This window comes from Centrocercus urophasianus, unplaced genomic scaffold (assembly GCF_019232065.1).
Source record: "Centrocercus urophasianus isolate 14NV4802_14NV808 unplaced genomic scaffold, USGS_Curo_1.0 seq_48, whole genome shotgun sequence".
Taxonomy (NCBI): domain Eukaryota; kingdom Metazoa; phylum Chordata; class Aves; order Galliformes; family Phasianidae; genus Centrocercus; species Centrocercus urophasianus.
Window position 1 is genome coordinate 1,614,113 of NW_024885066.1, and position 17,275 is coordinate 1,631,387.

General features: G+C 52.3%; 2 protein-coding genes across 3 annotated transcripts; one reads left to right on the top strand and one right to left on the bottom strand.

Annotated features, from left to right (window-relative positions):
• Positions 1-1,114: 1,114 nt before the first annotated feature.
• Positions 1,115-3,682, bottom strand: NR0B2 (nuclear receptor subfamily 0 group B member 2). Its single transcript, XM_042834628.1, has 2 exons — positions 2,970-3,682; positions 1,115-2,495 (listed from the first exon to the last, which is right to left on the bottom strand). The coding sequence occupies exons 1-2, from the start codon at positions 3,493-3,495 to the stop codon at positions 2,215-2,217; spliced, it is 807 nt and encodes a 268-aa protein (XP_042690562.1). The 5' UTR covers positions 3,496-3,682; the 3' UTR covers positions 1,115-2,214.
• A 1,274-nt stretch (positions 3,683-4,956) lies between these two features.
• On the top strand, positions 4,957-14,071 carry NUDC (nuclear distribution C, dynein complex regulator). Of its 2 annotated transcripts, XM_042834642.1 has the most exons (9): positions 4,957-5,101; positions 6,210-6,287; positions 8,213-8,416; positions 8,744-8,827; positions 9,187-9,300; positions 9,708-9,902; positions 10,677-10,760; positions 11,105-11,223; positions 12,954-14,071. In XM_042834642.1, the coding sequence occupies exons 1-9, from the start codon at positions 5,006-5,008 to the stop codon at positions 13,003-13,005; spliced, it is 1,026 nt and encodes a 341-aa protein (XP_042690576.1). In that variant the 5' UTR covers positions 4,957-5,005; the 3' UTR covers positions 13,006-14,071. The 2 variants fall into 2 exon arrangements, with proteins under 2 accessions (XP_042690576.1, XP_042690577.1); XM_042834643.1 differs by lacking the exons at positions 4,957-5,101; positions 6,210-6,287 and adding an exon at positions 7,817-7,841.
• The last annotated feature ends 3,204 nt before the right edge of the window (positions 14,072-17,275 follow it).

The following is a 17,275-nucleotide window of genomic DNA, read 5'->3' on the forward strand; positions in this document are numbered from 1 at the left end:
TCCGCCGAACGGTGCGTCACGCGGGGCTGGGCGCGCGGTGATTACGTCATCAACAGACTCGCGGGGAAGATGACGCCACCTCGTGGTGGGGAGGGGTACTGCAGGCCATGGGGCCAGTGCAACCCAACCCGCGGGGGGTCTCGGTGTTTGCTTTTCCTTTTCCTTATTTTCATTTTCCTTTTTTTTTCTTTTACGCTACGTAAAGTAGCAGCTCTGAGAGCTATGCGTAGGACAGGGAAAAAGAGTGATGCTGTGGTGTCAGGCTGAAGTGAGGCGCCGCCCCAACATGCATGGGGCTCCCTGTCTCCAGGAGTTGCTGGGAGCACAGTGGGATGGAGGCACCGGGGGCTCTTCCCTGTGCCCAGACGCCTGCCTGCCTGCTGCTGGGTTACTGTGCCAACGGGGCTATTGGGTGCCCTGCGCGCAGTGACTCACGCGTGTGTCACCGTGCTGAGCAGCTCGTGGCTGGCGTGGGCCTGCGGAAATCATCCGGTGACTCACAGCCTCCTTCCCTTTGGAAAATGGCTGTCAGGGGCTGAGATCCCCTTGGAAGCAGCCTGCTGCGGTTTGGCAGCGGGGGTGAAGGGACAGCTGGGCAGAACGCACCGCTCTCCCACCAGGCTCCTGTTCAAACGCGATGTGTTTCAGGGCGATGGGGAACCAGGAGACCTTGCGTGGCTCCAGCAGGCACCTCGGCGGGGCCACGCGTGGCTCACAGCCTGGTCTCCGTGCCTGCTGACGGCTGTGTGCACATCCAGGTGAGTCAGCACCCACCTCCTGCCTCAGCACCTCCGGGCGAGGCTGCGTGCATGAAGGAAGGCGCAGCGTGCAGACAGGCTGCGGTTCTGCTGCCTCTGCAGATTTCTCTCTGCTGGGTGCACAGGGCACTGTGTGCCACGGGGCTGTGAATCAGGCACTGCTGTGACCACATCGCAGCGCTGCCCTGCGATGACGAGGCAGCAGGATTTCACTGAGAGGGGAAAGGCTCTGGCCCTGCTTTCAGGTGTCCTTTCCACACCAGGCCTGCAGCCAGTATTTCTCTGAGTGCGGAATCCCAGGAATGTAACAGACACCCTCCCTGAAAGTCACCACTGCTTTCCAAAAGGTAAAACGCTTCATTAAAAAAATAATTTACTGTATCTTATATACAAACCGAAAGAAGGCTCGCCCACAAAATACTGACATCTAATGCTTTACAAAAGCTGCAGACAGGAGAAGTGAGGTTTCCAGACGTGCTACTTGTTTAACCAGCTGTAACTCAAGGCAGGGATGTTTTGTTCTGCCACCAACAGTTCTGCTGGTTTGTTCGGTGTCTGTAGCTCAGTGTGTTGCTTGCTGTCACAGGAACAGCCCACAGCCTGAGCCATTCTCAACGCTGCTAAAAGCACCTTTGTGGTGTATGGGTAGGACGGACTCCCTGGTGTTCATGCAGCATTATTTGCCATACGTTTCACTGCTCTTAGGTAATCCGTTGCTCTGTGAGCAATCCTGTTGCAGCTCATGGCATAATGGAGAGAAGCTGCAATCTGATGAAAGGCACAAGGCGTTAATTCGGCTGGCTGCACACCCTGTAAGATTTTGTACTTTTCCCTCTTGCTGCCTGAGGAAGATTCTTTATGAATATTTCTGAGATTTCGTGCACAACAGACATTGGCCAATACTTAAGGATCTAATTTCTGACTGTTTGCACTTGGTCATACTCTACAAGTGATCCCACTGAAGATACTCAGCACCCCTAAATACCACTATCACAGGGTTGAGCTGTCATGGGCAGTGAGTTGAGGTCAGACCTCATCTCTTGGAGTTAACAGCAAAACACACATTGGTTTTAATTGAACTGAGGATTCACTGAGATAAAAAAACAACTGGAGCAGGCTCTAACTCAATCTGCCCTGTGTCACGGGGCTGGCCTGCTTGCTAGCAGCTGAGTACTACCAGCTGCAGAACAGGGAAACAGCCACACACACACACACACACTCCTTGAAACAGACTGGCAGAGGCAGAACAGGAGCTGCCACAGACATCTGCTGAATCAAGGCTGCTTTCCTGAGTGCTCTGCTAACACCTTGCTGAGCCCTGCAGCCTAGCAAGAGGCACACGCAAAGCCAGCTGTGGAGCTCAGGGCGCCTGTCCCGAGTGCCTGCTCCCCAGTCCTCCCTGCTGCCCTGCCAGCTGATGGAGAGCACGCACAGAGCTGTGGCAGAGCACAGCAGCTCACAGAGCCGTGTGTGGTGAGGGAGCCGGCTGCCAGCTGGTGATTTCATACAGCATATCCACGATGAGCTCAACAATGTCTGCGCTGCCAATGACGGGCCGGAAGAAGAGGTCTGTGATGAGGGCAGGGGGGATGGATTTCAAGGTGGAGGTGATGAGCAAAATGAGGGCAAAACGGTCCTGGTCCTCAGGGTGCAGAATCCTCACCACCTCCTGAAGCGCTCGCTCGGCTTCCCGCTGGAGGCTCTCGATGTGCAGGGAGGCCGTCAGCCCTGGGACATCTGCCAAGAGAAAGGAGGAAAGGCATGTGAAGAGGAAGGCTGGAAAACAGCTCCAGGTTTCTCCCATCTCCTTCCCTGTGTCTTGGGGAAAACCTCCGAGTGCCACCCTAATGACACAGATTTCAGGGCTGTTGCGTTGAGGGAGTAAATATAACTAACAGGGCAGACATAGGCTTTATAGATTTAAGACCCCCTTTATAGATTTAAGTCCCCCTTTGTAGATTTAAGTCTTTGTTTGCAAGGTGAGGAGGTCTCTGCTTTTAAACACCGCATTCAGTATCTCTCCTCCCTGCGTCCCAGCTGTAAGCTGCACTGTTGATGCTAACGATAACGTGAGCAGCTCTCCCTGCTCTCACACACGCTTTTGCCCAAACTCTGAGTGACTCCAAGCCAAGAGCTGTGTTTTTAAATGCTAACTCATGCAGGGCTTTCTCTCGCCACCAGCAGGCAGAGCTGAGAGGGTTGAGCACTCACCAGGATTAAAGAGGATGGCTCCCTTCAGGTAGGCATATTCTTTTGGGCTCAAGTCCAGGCTCCAAAAAGTGTTGAGGCTGCACTGCAGCCACTGCATGGCGGCCAGCATGGGCTGCGTCCACTCAGGCTCCTGCCTTTTGCTTTGGCCATCAAGGAGGATCTTCTCGAGCATGCTGGGGGCCGGGGTCTCCATCACCTCAAACGTCACCATCTCCTGGACCAGCCCCAGGAGGAAAAGGGGGACCCAGCAGCTGTCCAGCAGCAGGAGCTGATCCCCCCGTGGCAGCAGGTGGAAGGAAGGGAGGTTTTTCATGAAGCTGATGGTTTTCACCAACACATCGGAGGCGGCCTGGCAGGTGATATGGGGTGTCCGGAGGCAAACTGTCCAGCGCTGGTGACACAGGCAGCGTTGGTGGGGTGGGCTGTGGCTCAGGTTCTGGCTCAGGAGGGTGTAGAGAATGGCTGAGTGTTTGTCTCCATGCTGGCACTGACACCTCTCGCAGTCCATGTCCGTGCTACTGGTCATCAGAGCCTGGGAGCTTGTATCCTCTGTAAAGCTCCACAGATAGGAGAGAACTGTAAGTTTCCTCCCCGTCTCAGCCTGGGAGTGACCTGTCCCCTCTGCTCTGCCAGCACATGGCTGTTCAAACAAGCTCTTATAAGGCTCAGTCACAAGTGGAACACCCCTTCCCAGCCTTGACCGCTCTGTGATTAAGCGGTCCTCATTAAAAAAGAAAAAAAAAACAACCAACCCAACCAACCAGCTGTCCCCAGACTGATTGGCTGGGACCAGCAAGATCTCAGCATGGCGTCAGTGGCCGTTTTCTCAATGAAACGCCAGCAGCCGCAGCGCGGGGATGGGGCAGCGGGTTGGGCAGCCTTATCACAATTACCCAAACAGTATAAACAAAGTCATTAACCCGGGCTGTACCATGGCACCAAGGCCCCGCACTGCAATCAGGCTGTGCTATCTGGCAGGTGTCGCTGCCAAGGAGTTCACACACACATACACACACACACAGTGCTCGTCTGGAGCGAGGACACCATGGCAAATGGCCTGCGTGCTCTGGCCTTGGAAAGAGCAACCTGGAAGTCATTTTATCAGCAGATGTTTGCCTAACCTTGTTGACAGGAGATTCGTGCTGTTACAGTTAAGGAAGCCAGTGAATAAGTGAAGCCACACTACACCCGAGGCAGCGCCCCATGTGCTGCAGAAGAAACACTGGGTAGGCGAGAGCCAGATTGTACATTTTTCCCTTTTATTGCGCTGAATTTGTATGTTTCGATCAGCAGAAGTGAAGTGGCAGCACACAATTATGGATTTCAGGGGGGCCTGTGAGGAATTCCTCACTCAGGTCCGGTGAACCCTGCGAGGAACAAACGCCTTAAGGGCACAAACAAGTGGGAACTGAGGGCCACGTTCATAGATTTTCACCACAAAATACCCGGGTATTTGTGTCTGTTGGCCAGCACAAGTCAGCCTGGGGAACTGGCAGCATCTGCTGATCGATTTCAGGGGGACCTTGGGCAGTAGGCACCCAATGGGGATGAGGGCAACTCATCCTAAGGGCACACAGTGAAACCAGCAGTGAGGGGTAAGGAAAGGCCCATAGCAGCCAGCAGGACTGCTACAGTCTCTCCCTGCTTCAGACTGCAGAGCCTTGGCCCTGCTTGGGCCTGAACGAGCGGCTCTTTGAACCGTGTGGTGACGGGAGGGGACTCGGGAAGAGCCAAACCCTGCGCAAGGACAGGAAATACCCGGAAGTAAACAACGCTGCCCGGCCCCGAGCCCCGAGCCCCGGCCGAGCTTTCTGGAAAGGCCCAGGCCCGGCCGTCGCTATAGCAACCGAGCCCCGCGCCACTCTTCCCGCCTCTCCACAGCGGGTACTGCCTCGACCAATCCGCGAAGGCAGCAGCGCAGCCGAGCGCTGCGATTGGCTGTTGCGGGAGGTACCGCTTTTCCGCTTCCGCCCAGCTTGCTTCCGGTTCCGGTTAGCAGTAGCGTGAGGGCTCTGAGGAGACCGGTGGCGGGCAGGATGGGGCTGAGCGCGGAGGAAGCGGCGGAGCAGGAGGATCGCTTCGATGGCATCCTTCTGGCCATGGCGCAGCAGCACCAAGGCGGCGTGTGCGAGGTAGCACCGTCGTTCCCGGGGCGGCCAAAGCCTTTCCGTGCTCCCGGTGGTGGTTGGGGGGGTGGGAGGAGCGGGCGGGCCCGGGAGGAGGGGCAGTGCGTGACTTCCGGCCCCGCCGTGGCGGCTGCAGCGGCTCTGAGGGGCGCGTGGTGCTGGCGAGGGGCTGAGGAGCTGCGGGGCGCGGCTGCTAACAGCGTGCGGATCCCCTTTCCTCGGCCGCGGCTCCGCTGCGTGGTGCACGAGGGCGGGGATGTGAGCGGAAGGAGCCGCTAAAAACCCGGCGGCGGCCCCCTCCCGGCTCCTTGTGGGGCTCTGAGGCTGCGGTGCGGCCTCACTTTTACTCACGTGGCAGCTCAAGCTGGGATCCCGGAGCTGAGCTGCAGGAGGGCTGTATGGGAGCATCCCCCGCACCCCAAAATTTTGGAGAAGTGGTGCTAAAAACATCTCCTTGTTTCAATCCTCAAAGTTCAGGTTGGAATACCGACAAGATGTAATTCCCGATGGGAGGAAAAAATACAAGGAAAAAAAAAACAACAGTGTTCTTTGAGAGAGTGCATTTCCATTCATCAGTAACACTTGGCAGGTAGTAAGGCGGTTAGTGGGAAACAAAAGGACTTTGTTCTTTTGTAAAAGTAAAGGGACACAGAGCTGGGAAAGGTGGGCTTGTGTGCTTTGAGGGCTTAGACATGCAGGGCAGCAAAATACAGTACGTGTGTAAACCTGTACACATACACATGTATGGATATGTGCATGCTCAGTGTTCCTGCATCAAGTGGGTCTAATTAGCAGCTTGGGGTGCCCACATCTGTGCATCTCCAACGTGATCTGAGAATAACCTGCCTACATTATTAATGTAAATCACATAGATGCCTGTCCTGAAAAACAGAGAGCCAGGAGGTGGATTTTCACACAAGCCATGGAATGTTTTCTCTGGGAAACAGTCACAGGGTTTCATTATGGAATCGTAGAATTATGATCCTGACTCAGATGGGAAGAGCAGAATAAAGACTGTTCACTAAACACAAGGTGCCTTGGGGTGATGTGGTCTCATTGCTCTGGGTGTTTTTTTTTTCCCTGTCCTTTTCCTGTCCCCCTTCCTTGTTCCCAGCTTGTGAACACATTCTTCAGTTTCCTGAGGCGTAAAACAGATTTCTTCACTGGTGGAGAAGATGGCGTAGCAGAGAAGGTAACAAACCACAGTCTGCAGGTTGTGTTATGTCTTTTGATTTATGTGTCAGCCACGTTTATGCCTTGCTAAGCCTTCCTTTCCTGAACATCCTAAAACCCTGTAACGCAATTGGGGATGAGCAGTAATAAAACACACCACTGAAACGAGGGAACAGCGAGCTGTCCCTACCTGTGGTGAGGCACGACCGCTTGCTCAGGTGATGCTGGTGGTGCAGGGATTTGCCATGCTCTGGCCAAAGGCTTGTTTGGAAAGCAAATCTGCCAGACGTGCTGACTGAACGGTGACAGACACCGCCGTGCCGATAACTGCGTGTCGCCTTGTTTGTTCACCCCAGGAAGAGCTCAAAGTCCACATCTGCACACCAGCAGCTGCACCTTTGTCTCCGGGCTGCTGTAACTGTAAGGACTGAGCGCCTTGGCTCGTCCCAGCACAAGTTAGCCAGACTTTCTGAAGGGTTCATAGTTGAACTTGCTGTTCCCCCTCACTTAGCATGTGAACTGCTTTGTAATGCTCAGCTGGATGCTGTGTCCCTGCCCTGCTTGCATACAATCTTTGGGTGATTGCTGAAGGGGTTACAGGGAAGCTGATGTAGAAGGGTCTGATGCTTCTGGATCCCACGGCCAGTATGGAACAGAGGGAAAAACTCAGAGTGCACATCTTTTGTGAGCACTTTTTGACTACTAGAACTCCCTGTGAGCAAAACAGGTGCTGTTGCCATGGTAAATGCATTAGGGAAGGCATTAATTGCTAATAGGGAGCAGAATGTACTCTCTCTGGTCTCCAAAGTAACAACTAAGGCAGGTCAGGGGTGGGAAAGTGGATGGTTTCAAAGGAAGAATGAATTGAAGTCTGGTGCTGTTTTCCTTCCATTGGAGGACATATCTCCTCAGATTCCTGGGGATTCTGTGTTCCCAGGGAATGAAACTGAGTAGCAGTTGGGAGATGAGCCCTGATGGGTGCTTTTGGGGGTCCTGGCTGCTCTTATTGGAACTTATGTAGCTAAATAGCTTTGCTCCCTGTGGGTTCAATTAGGAGCAGAGGCTGGGAGATGCACGTCTTGAGTTCTGTGTCCTAGGAGACACTGGACTCAGGCTGTGTAAATAAATCTTGTTTTGCCCTTTAGAAGCAAAGCAGAAATAGCTGCTGGTTGGTTACAAAACCCATTGCTTTGAGTTTCTCTGGAAAGGTGCTGATTCATCGCAGGGGTTCTGGGCTGTACATACAGAAATACCTGGCACCTACATCTGAGGACTCTCTCCACTCTGATTTCTCTTCTGAGATTCTGTCTGCGTTGTTTTCTGGAGCAGTTCTCATCCGTGCAGCTCTGCACAGTGCTCTGTGGCATTACTGAGCAGCAGGCAGTGCTCTGGCTTCCTGCCTGCGTACTGAGCTTTCCCTCTGAGCAGCGCAGCCATTTGCATCAGAGACCTTGAGAGTTTGCTTTTCACAGACACAACAATGTGAAAGGTTGAAGTGAGGTTGGAAGCAAAGATTTCTGTTGGAACTGCGCCCTCAGGAAAAGGAGCTTTTCGAATCTTCCTCCTCTAAATGGTGACACAGTGAAACTGTGATACTTATTGATTTCTGCTAGATTTTGCTGTTGCAGTGGTAGCCACAATTCCAGGAGCTATAGAAATTCCTCATGGCAAAGGTTTTGTAATCCAGACATTAAATATGCCTGGGGAAAGCCCAGCTGGGGGAGAGGTCAGAAGCAGACATAAAAACTAAGACCAGTGTCTCCATTCTTCCAGCTTTCCTGGATGTATGGAGTAGCTGGGTTAGGAAGGCTCGAAGCACAGAGGACAAAAAAGCAAAAAACTTTGGTATCTAGTGAGTTGGCTTCATTTGGGTTTGGAAAAAAAAAAAGAAGGTAGATTTCTTTATTTTTTTTCAACCCTTGGGTACACGTCCCTGTGTTCCAGCTGATCACAGACTCCTTCAACCATCACAACAAACTGGCTCAAAAGGAGAGGAAGGAGAAGAAGGCTCGACAAGAGGCAGAACGACGGGAGAAGGCAGAGAGAGCTGCAAAGCTTGCCAAGGAAGCAAAACAGGAAGCAAATGAGCCAAGGATTAAGGAACTTACAGACGAGGAAGCAGAAAGGCTGCAGCTGGAAATCAATCAGGTGAGGGTTTCACTTGGTTCTTAGGGGTGCCAGCTTGGTCCAGGCTGTCTCCTCCATTTGCCAGTGCATGTTTCAAGTAGTGGGGGTTGTTCAGATGGCTTGGACTCACTGCTTTGCAGCATCAGAACCTCCTGATGGCAGCAGGGGGGGCTTCTGAAGTGAAGCACTCTAGAACAACTGTTAGATTTTGGTGTGGGTTTGCCAGTGAGTCCCTCTGCCCTCAGCAAGGTATTGCAATACCTTCTGCTGTAGAAGTGGAAGCTGCCTAGTGTCAGGTGAGCAAGTAACACAAATATGGACTATTCTGTTAATTCTCTTTTTAAACAGAAGAAAGAGGCACAAAAAGAGGTTAACAATGTCCCGGTGAAATCCTCAGAGGATGAAGGTGACTCTTCAGATTCTAACAAGCAGGTAAAACTCATCTATGGGTTTCGTTTTAGACTGAGAGCAATATGTTTCTGGATAACCACGAGAACTCTTGTCAATATTAGGGGATGTCCTGCCTGCCTTTCTTTGGGAATATGCACTGAAGCTGATTTTGTCTTCTGTGCTGTGCCCTGGTCATAACAAGGCTGAATTCCCAAAGACTGCAGTGCCTTTTTTTTTTCTGCTTGTAATTTTATTTTAACACAAAAACCTTTTGTTTTTGGGTTAAGTTTATGCAAATACCAAATATGTTCTACTGACCTGGAACTCTTGTAAAAATCTGGAATTGGGAAGGGTGTGTGGAGGCCTGAAAAACTTGCTTTCACTTTATGTTGGTTGGTTAGGAAACAGATGAAGAAGACAAAGATGAGAACGATAAAGGAAAACTGAAGCCCAACGCTGGCAATGGAGCTGACCTCCCAAATTACAGATGGACACAGACTCTTTCAGAGCTGGATGTAAGTGCTGCCTTCTATGCAGGGTCTGAGGGATCTCAGCCACAAAATGAAAGTAGGTGCTGGTAAGAACAGCAGACCTGAAGGTTGTTAATTGCACTTAATGACGACATGTCAGTAGCTGGGGGACAGCCTGGTAACTAAATTAAATTCCCAGAAGCTGTAGTTAACTCTGCCAAGCTTTGGCAAACAAAGTTGAACAGGACGTGAAAATCTGCTTCCCTTCATTGAAGACCCATTGGCCGCCCTGCTGCTGCATTTACACTTGTATCCTTTCACCTCTTGCTCGACCAACAAGGATTATCGTATCGTACTCTGGCAAAAGGCAAAGAGTCTTACAACAGCAGCACAAGAGGGCAAGGAGAGGCTTAATTGCTCTGCTCCTCACATCTGCCCTTTGTCTGTTCCAGCTGGCCGTCCCTTTCAAGGTGACCTTCCGGCTGAAGGGGAAGGATGTGGTGGTGGATATCCAGAGACGGCGCCTCCGAGTTGGCCTGAAAGGCCATCCTCCTGTTCTCGATGGAGAGCTCTTCAATGAAGTGAAGGTGGAGGAGAGCTCCTGGCTGATTGAAGATGGTAAAACAGTCACCGTGCACCTGGAGAAGGTAAAGCGGCGTCAACTGGGGAGGGCTGGGACCTGCCTGCCTCTTCCCTGGTGAAACCAGAGTCACCAAACTCATGAAAGCACGGGGCTTTATAAGCTGGAACAGAAGAATCGTGCTCGTCCTTGGTCCTGTCTCAGGGATGCTGTTGGGTGTTGCCACTTGGTGCTGTTTGCAGCCTCTGCAGGGAGGTGAGGCTCTGGCACAGTGAGTTGTGCTCCATCCCTGCAGACACTTGAGGTCAGGCTGGAAGGGCTGTGAGCACAGATGGAGCTGTTTCCTGCTTGTTGCAGGGGAGTTAGACCAGGTGGCCTTTAAAGATCCCTTCCAATCCTAAGGATTTGATGATGGATTCTGGATGATGGATTCTATAATCCAGGATTTCCAGTTAATTTCTCAGTGATTCAGAAGAATCTGAAGGAAATCAGTATTTTGAAGTTGCTCCTTAGTGCATTCATGCTCTTCTTTCACATCTGTTAGTGACATGAGCAGCAATAAGGTCTGTCCTTGAGTTTTCATGTCCCTTGGCTTCTACAGGCAATTTCTTATTGCAGCCCTGTTTTGTTGTGCCAGCCATGACATCTGACATGCTCTTGGATTTGTCAGTTGTGGAAATTCCAGATAGCTGAAGTGATTAGAAATGAAAGTAATGCCCTTCCTCCAGGTTCAGATTTTACTGACGCTTAGAGAACTGTCAAATAAAGTTTGATTCCAGACACAGCATGCTAAGAGCAAGCCCAGGAAAAAGAAATAACTGTTGCTTCTTCGTTCCCTCAGATCAACAAGATGGAATGGTGGAACAAACTGGTCTCCACAGACCCAGAGATCAACACCAAGAAAATCAATCCAGAAAACTCCAAGGTGAGAGAACTCCCTCCGCTGGAATGAATGTAGCTTCTCATAAACACATTCACACTGAACTTCTGTGACTTTGTTCTAGCAGCAGAAACAAAACAAGGCTGGGAGCACTGCTGTGTGTGCCCCCATCTGATAGGTGCTCCCAAAGCTTCAACTAAACAAAGCTGAGATAAGTTAGAGTGGCTAATGTTTCTCTAGCTTGTGCACACGGTGTTGTGCACATCAGAGAATGCAAGCAGTGTGTGTGTGTGTGTGTGTGTGTGTCTGTGTGTGTGTGTGTGTCTGTGTGTGTGTGTGTGTGTGTTGAGCAAAGTGAGTTCAGTTCTGATGGAATTCCTTGGTTTCAGCTGTCAGACCTGGACAGTGAGACTCGCAGCATGGTGGAGAAAATGATGTATGATCAGCGACAGAAATCCATGGGCCTCCCCACGTCTGATGAACAGAAGAAGCAAGACATTTTGAAAAAGTGGGTATAGCCAGTTGATCTGGGGGTGCTTGCTTTCCCACAGCCCTCTCCTCTCCTCCCTCCACACCAGTACCTCGCGGTGTTACTGAGCGAGGAACGGGTCGCCCTTCACTTCTACCTGAGTTCAAATCTGCAGTTACAAAGTCATGGAATCGTTGGCTAACCACCAGCATCTATAAAAGCCAATGGGGGTAGATAACATAATGAGAAATTCTGGGAGTAGTCCAGCTCTGGCATTGTCTTAATCTTCTGATTTCAAGTCCAGAAAGCATGTTTGAGCATGGAAGTACCGACCCTAGTGAACTTTAACATGGTCTTGATTGTTTTCTAATCTCCCTCTACTCGGTAGCCCAGATAATCTCCCTTACACACCTGTCACCAGACAGCTGTCTCCAAGCCAATAGTCCTTTTATGCCTTTATTGCCTTGTTTGGCACAAATGCACCTTGGCAGGGAAATTACTCATGGAGCCCCCAAGGCCAGGCAGGGAGGTGTGGAGACAGTTCTGAGTCAGGCATCTTCCTTGGAAAGTGCAAACCTGCATGTCTCGGGGCTGGAGGGAGGATTGGTGAGGCAGGCCTTCCTTCTGCACCTGGCTCCTTTCCTTCCTCAGCTTATCTGTCCTGGAAGAAGCTTTGCTCTGAGCGGTGCACTGAGTTTAGAGCAGGGTGTAACTTTTATAGACCAGGCTTCCTCAGTGTCTGAAGGAGCTGTGGAATGGCAGCTAGCCCTTTCCTGCTGGAAGGTGCACATACAGGGCATCTCAGCACTGGTTCAGTGCTCTGCGAGCTTGGCCCGTGTGCAGATTGGCTGGTAAGAATGGATAGGAAGTTTAGACTTTGTTCATACCAGAGCAGACTGGGTGACACCCAGGTGGGTTCTGCTCTGTGCTGGGGAGTTCCTCCTGCCTGCTCAACAAAGATGCTGCTCTCACAGTGCGTATTTCCATGGAGATGAAAAGTGAAATGCCTGCCCTATCCCTCCACCTCATAGGTACATCCCCACAGAGTTGTGCTGTGTCCCACGGCGAAGTGCAGGGCAGAGGAGGAATGCAGGGATGTCTCTGTGCCCTGATACCCCGCTCCTGATCTCCCGTAGGCACAGTTCAGTTCTCAGAACCTTCTGATGTGGCAATCTGTGTCCAAATAGTCATATCTGCTGAGTTTGCAGTACATCTGAAATCAGGTTGTGCTGAGTCTCAGGTTGCACTGGAGATATTCCCTATGTCTCCAGTAATGCATAAGGTAACACACTCGAGCTTAAATCCTAATCTACCCTTACAATCTCCCCTCTGCCCCACAATCCGTGTCACAGTGCTACGTGTCTGTCCGAGAGGCAGCAGTTAAGGGTGTGTAGCTGATAAAAAAAACTGCCATGTGTGTGGGCTTGCTGACCTTGGTGGCTGGTAGGATTGCTGATGTACCGAGCTGAGGAGAAACCATTTGTAGTTTGGGGAGCGTGACCTGGGGCTCAGTCAAACAATCCCTGCTGTGGAGGATGTGGAGAGGAAGTGAACTTGATAGTGCAGGAAGTAGGGATGCCTCTTGGGATGCACGCCTTGGGAGGGGGCTGCCTTGCACCTGAAAGGTGGGATGTGGAGAGGCTGAATGAATGAGCTGAAATGGAGTGGAGGAGCGCTGAGCCTCGCAGGTACTCGCTGCGCGTCCCTGGGGAGAGCTCTGTGTCTTCTGCTGACTTACAACTTAGCTGTTGTCTTTGTGTTCATTGCAGGTTCATGGAACAGCATCCAGAAATGGACTTTTCAAAGGCTAAATTCAACTGATTCCGATCCTCCTCCCCGCTCTTTCAGGCAGCCCATGGAATGGGACAGGAAACGTTTTGCTGGATAAGTAGGGATCCCTTACCTTGGGCGAGTAAGCACTTGCAGCATCCCCAGCTGAGCTTGCTGTGAAGGCAGCTCCATGAAGTCGTCCTCAGTTGTCCTGTGTTGAGCAGAATGTCAGACCACAGAACCAGTCTGCAGCAACGCCAGTCAGAGCCATCTGTGGCAATTCCCAAGCAGCAGTTAGGAGAGAAGGAGGGGCTGGAGCAAAAAGGGCATTGAGGTTTCAAGAGCCAGACTTGAGAGATCTGGGGACATATCCTTAATGCATTGCTTAGCTTAATCTCCTGGCTCTTTGGAGCTGTTCACCTCTGCTTTGCCATTTCAGTTCTGGCTGCAGGTGCTCCTGAGTTTTTACTCCTTCCCTGCTCTGGCATTCCTGCTCTTCTGTGAAAACAAGGGCCAGTTTATTTTAGGAAATATTTACGTTTCTGCCTCCCTGAGCAGGGAAAACAGCAGTCTTTGAAAAAAAAACAAAATATAGTCTTTGCAGTAGAGAAAGAACATTCCTCATCATTGCTGTAACCCATCAATTCAAGGTAGCAGATAGCATTGTGCTGCCGCCCAAAAACTGAATGGGGAAGGATAAAACTGGTTCCTTTCTTCTCACCTGTAATGGACTCTAGGTTCAATCACATCTGAGCAGAGGGTTTAGTGGCTGACCTGCACTCAGGTGCTTTCCATCCTGCTGCTTCTGTTGCCAGAAGTGGGACAAACTTGACCCCAAGGAAGGGCTCTCATTCCAGCTGGAAAGGGTGACGTGCTGCTCTAGGGCAAGGGAAGGCTGTGGGGTCTGTGACTGTGGGCCAGGGGAGGGTGTGGGGGTCTTTGGGGTAATGTTGTTACTGAGAGTTCACCTGCCTCTCTGCCGAGAGCCTCTCTCCCTGCCGCTGCTGACAGGCATTGCTGCGTTCTCTTCTGAGCTCCTGCTGACGAGCGGCGTTTTTCTGCATGGTTCATATCTTCGTTAAAGCTGCAGTGCAACATAAAGGAAAAAAGTGTCAAATCTGTGGGTAGAGCGTGTGGTTCCTCCTGCAGAAGGGCTTTGGAGGGGCTGTGCAGTTCAGGTACGAGCTGGGAGGGGGCACGAAGTTGCCCAGGGAGAGGTGGCTGCCTGCTGAGGGCTGGGGCTTCTGCTCTCCAGCTGCTTGCGTCTTCAGGATCCTCGCTCCTCACTTTTGCTCCCCAGCTCAAGAGAGGCAGCTGGAGCTGTGCCTTGCTCAGGAGTGCTGGCCAAGGCTCATTGCTTCAGGCTCCCCATTCCCTACGTAGCAGCGCGTGACTGCACTGAGACAGCCACCCTTGCCCCAGGTCTGCTTTATGACAAGCATGCGAGGGAATTGTGACAAAAGCTGCTATTCCTGCCTGCCCTTTAGAGGCTACCCCAAAATCCTGCTGCTGGGGTTCTGCCACTACAAAGTATTTCTGCCTTCTGCCAGAGGGAGTGGGCGCAAACAGCAGAAAATCCCTGCTTGGGCAAAGTCCGGCCTGGCCTTGCACCTGCCTTACCAGGTTTTCTTTTTTTGAATAACAGGACACTGTGTGCATTCATTCTCCCAGTTTTATAGGCCCTCGAGTTCAAAAAGCGGCACCCACCCAGTTCAGCAGTGACCTTGTGGGAAAGCGAGAACCTGGGGCAGCTGCCTCCAGCCCGCCCTCGTCACCACCTGCTGGGATGTGTCTGCTCTGCTCTGGGTCCTTCTAGGCTGCTCTCCAGCTGACCCTGGGCTCGTTTCCTTCTGGTGGCAGTGGGACACAGCAGAGGGCATTGTGTCCTGTACTGTGAGCGTACCCTGCTCTGAAATACAGGGGAGCTTGGGAGCTGAGCTGCTGTTGTGGGGGTGCAGTGAGCTCTCCCTGTGTTCCATGGCAAAGCAGTGAGGCCGTTCCCAGAGCTGAGGGTGAGCAGGTGAGGTTGGGCTCCTTACCTGCAGCCGGCCCCTCCTGCAGAGCAAGCACAGGCAGGCCCTGGGCACTGCTCATAACCACCGCTGAGCCCAACCCTCCTTACTTCCCCAAAACCTCCTCACCCCGCTAACCCACACCTGGTGCTCCAAGTGCACCCTGATGGGTTGCTGGCACCACGTGGGGCTCCGTTTTGTTACCAAACCCAGCATCTCAGCCTCTTGCAGGGTCTCTGCTGGTGTGAGCCTGAAGCAGTGGCTGGTGTAACCACAACTGGGGAACTCCTGAGTGCTCCAGCTGGGGCTGGTACTGCTCAGGGTCAGGGCAAGGAGGCAAGCAGGGGAGCAGCTAAGAGCAAACAGCACCAAGAACAGCAGGTAGCAGCAGAATAAGCTGTCGGGGAATTTGGGACCTGGACAGTGGGGAGAGAGGGAAACAATGCCATTTGCCTTTCTTTTGGACACAGAAAGGAAATGCAAACGGCCCTGGGAGAAGCAGCCCCAGCTCTGCTCTGAACTGCTGGCAGGTGAATGTCCTGCACTGTTTGTGAGCTGCCCCTGGACTTCAACCCTTGTGGCCAGCGGAACAGAAGGTGTTTCTCCTGCTGGCCTTGTCCCCTGCATGGCACCCAGCAGCCACACTGGCTGAGCTGAACCCGACACCCTTTGGCTCCCAAAAGTGTTTTCCTTTGGAGTCAACTGCCAGGCAGGACAGCTCTGGTCTGGCAGCAGAAGTGGCTTAAAGAGCACAAACCTCAGTGAGCAATTAGTGCAGACTGCAGCTCCCAGCTGTGACCGATGCAGGAAAATAACTGTGACACGGGACATCAGGGACCAAACCCAGCAAATAGTTCTTTCTCATTCCCAGCAAATGCCCACCTCCTGGAGGAGCTGTGCTCGGGGCTGGCGGCCACCAAAGGTCCCCTGGCATGTCACACCCGTGTGTCACACCTGCAGAAGCCGTGTCAGTGCTGCCACCCACCGGAGCTGCAGCTGAGGCTCTGCTCTGCTTTGGGGAAAGCCCCCAAGAAGCAACAGCCAGGCTGGGGGGGACACAGCTTGCACCCTGCACCCTTGGCTTTTAGTGGGGCAGAAGGTCTGACACGTTGGGCCTGCTCCAGCAATGCTGTGGGATCCAGCAGGGTGGTCCTGATCCCAAAAAAGAGCCAAAGCCTCCTCCCATCTTTTAAAAGCAAAATGCTAGACCACACGGGCTTTCCTGTGCCCAAAGTGTCTCCTGGTCTTTTTTTTCCCCGACAACAGCTCTTGCTGCACTTGTTTGTAATGATGATTGCTGCTCAGATTGCTCAGGAACAGGCTGCTTTGGGAACCCCAAGGAAGGAAAAGAGGCAGCAGATGTGTCTCATCACTGCTTGCTTTGAGGGAAAGCCACCACTCCTCCGCCACGAAGGACCAGGCTGTAAAGTTGGGCTGAAGATTGCCTGCTTTCCAAGCTGTAAGCTGTGCCGAAATCCCATCCCTGCTGTACAAGGGGGGGAGGGGGGGGCACAGCTTCCTGCAGCACCAGGACACGCACACAGCAGCGCCTGTGGACTTTCCTTGCACAGCTGAGCCCAACAACATCACGGCCTTCAGGAGAGCGGCGGTGCTGAGTCACGCTCCCAGCAGGAAGTGCCCCTGCACCTTCATTGGGGTGAAAGGCTGCCATCCCCACTGCGTCAGGTCGCTCTGTTTTGCCCCAAGCGAAAAAAAAAAAAAAACAACAAAAAACCATTCCATGAACAACTGATGGTTTGGTCAACGGCAAACACGACCTTCAGCAGACAGAAAATAGCAGCGGTTCCCTGTGCAGCTGTGAGCGAACCCAGATCGATGCAGCAAACTCATGCTGCAAAGCAGGTTACTGAGCACAGAGCTTACGGCAGGGATGCAGAAGCTGTGTGTACATTGTTCTATATGCAAAGGTATAAAATCTGTCCAGAAATGACAGTGGTCTGATAGCACTGATCTGGAACGATGCTGCTGGTTTGGAGATGAGATCCTGCGTTGTGCATACGGTGCACCCAGCAGACAGAAGCACAGCGTCCTCCCTGGATCCTCAGGGGAAGCAGGAGCTGGGATGCACATCAGGAACAGACACCCTGCACCATCCAATGCCCAGATTCACGCAGGAGGAAGACTGATCTCTTCCAGGAAGAGCGCTGCAGGAACTCACAGAAAGGGCATTCGGAGGGCAAAGAAACAGCCTGGACTTGCAGGAGGAACTAGCAGGGCAGCTCAGCAGCAGGTGGGGATGGCAGGGACAGCAGTGACAGCCACGTCCCAGCGCGGCGCTGCAGGGAGCC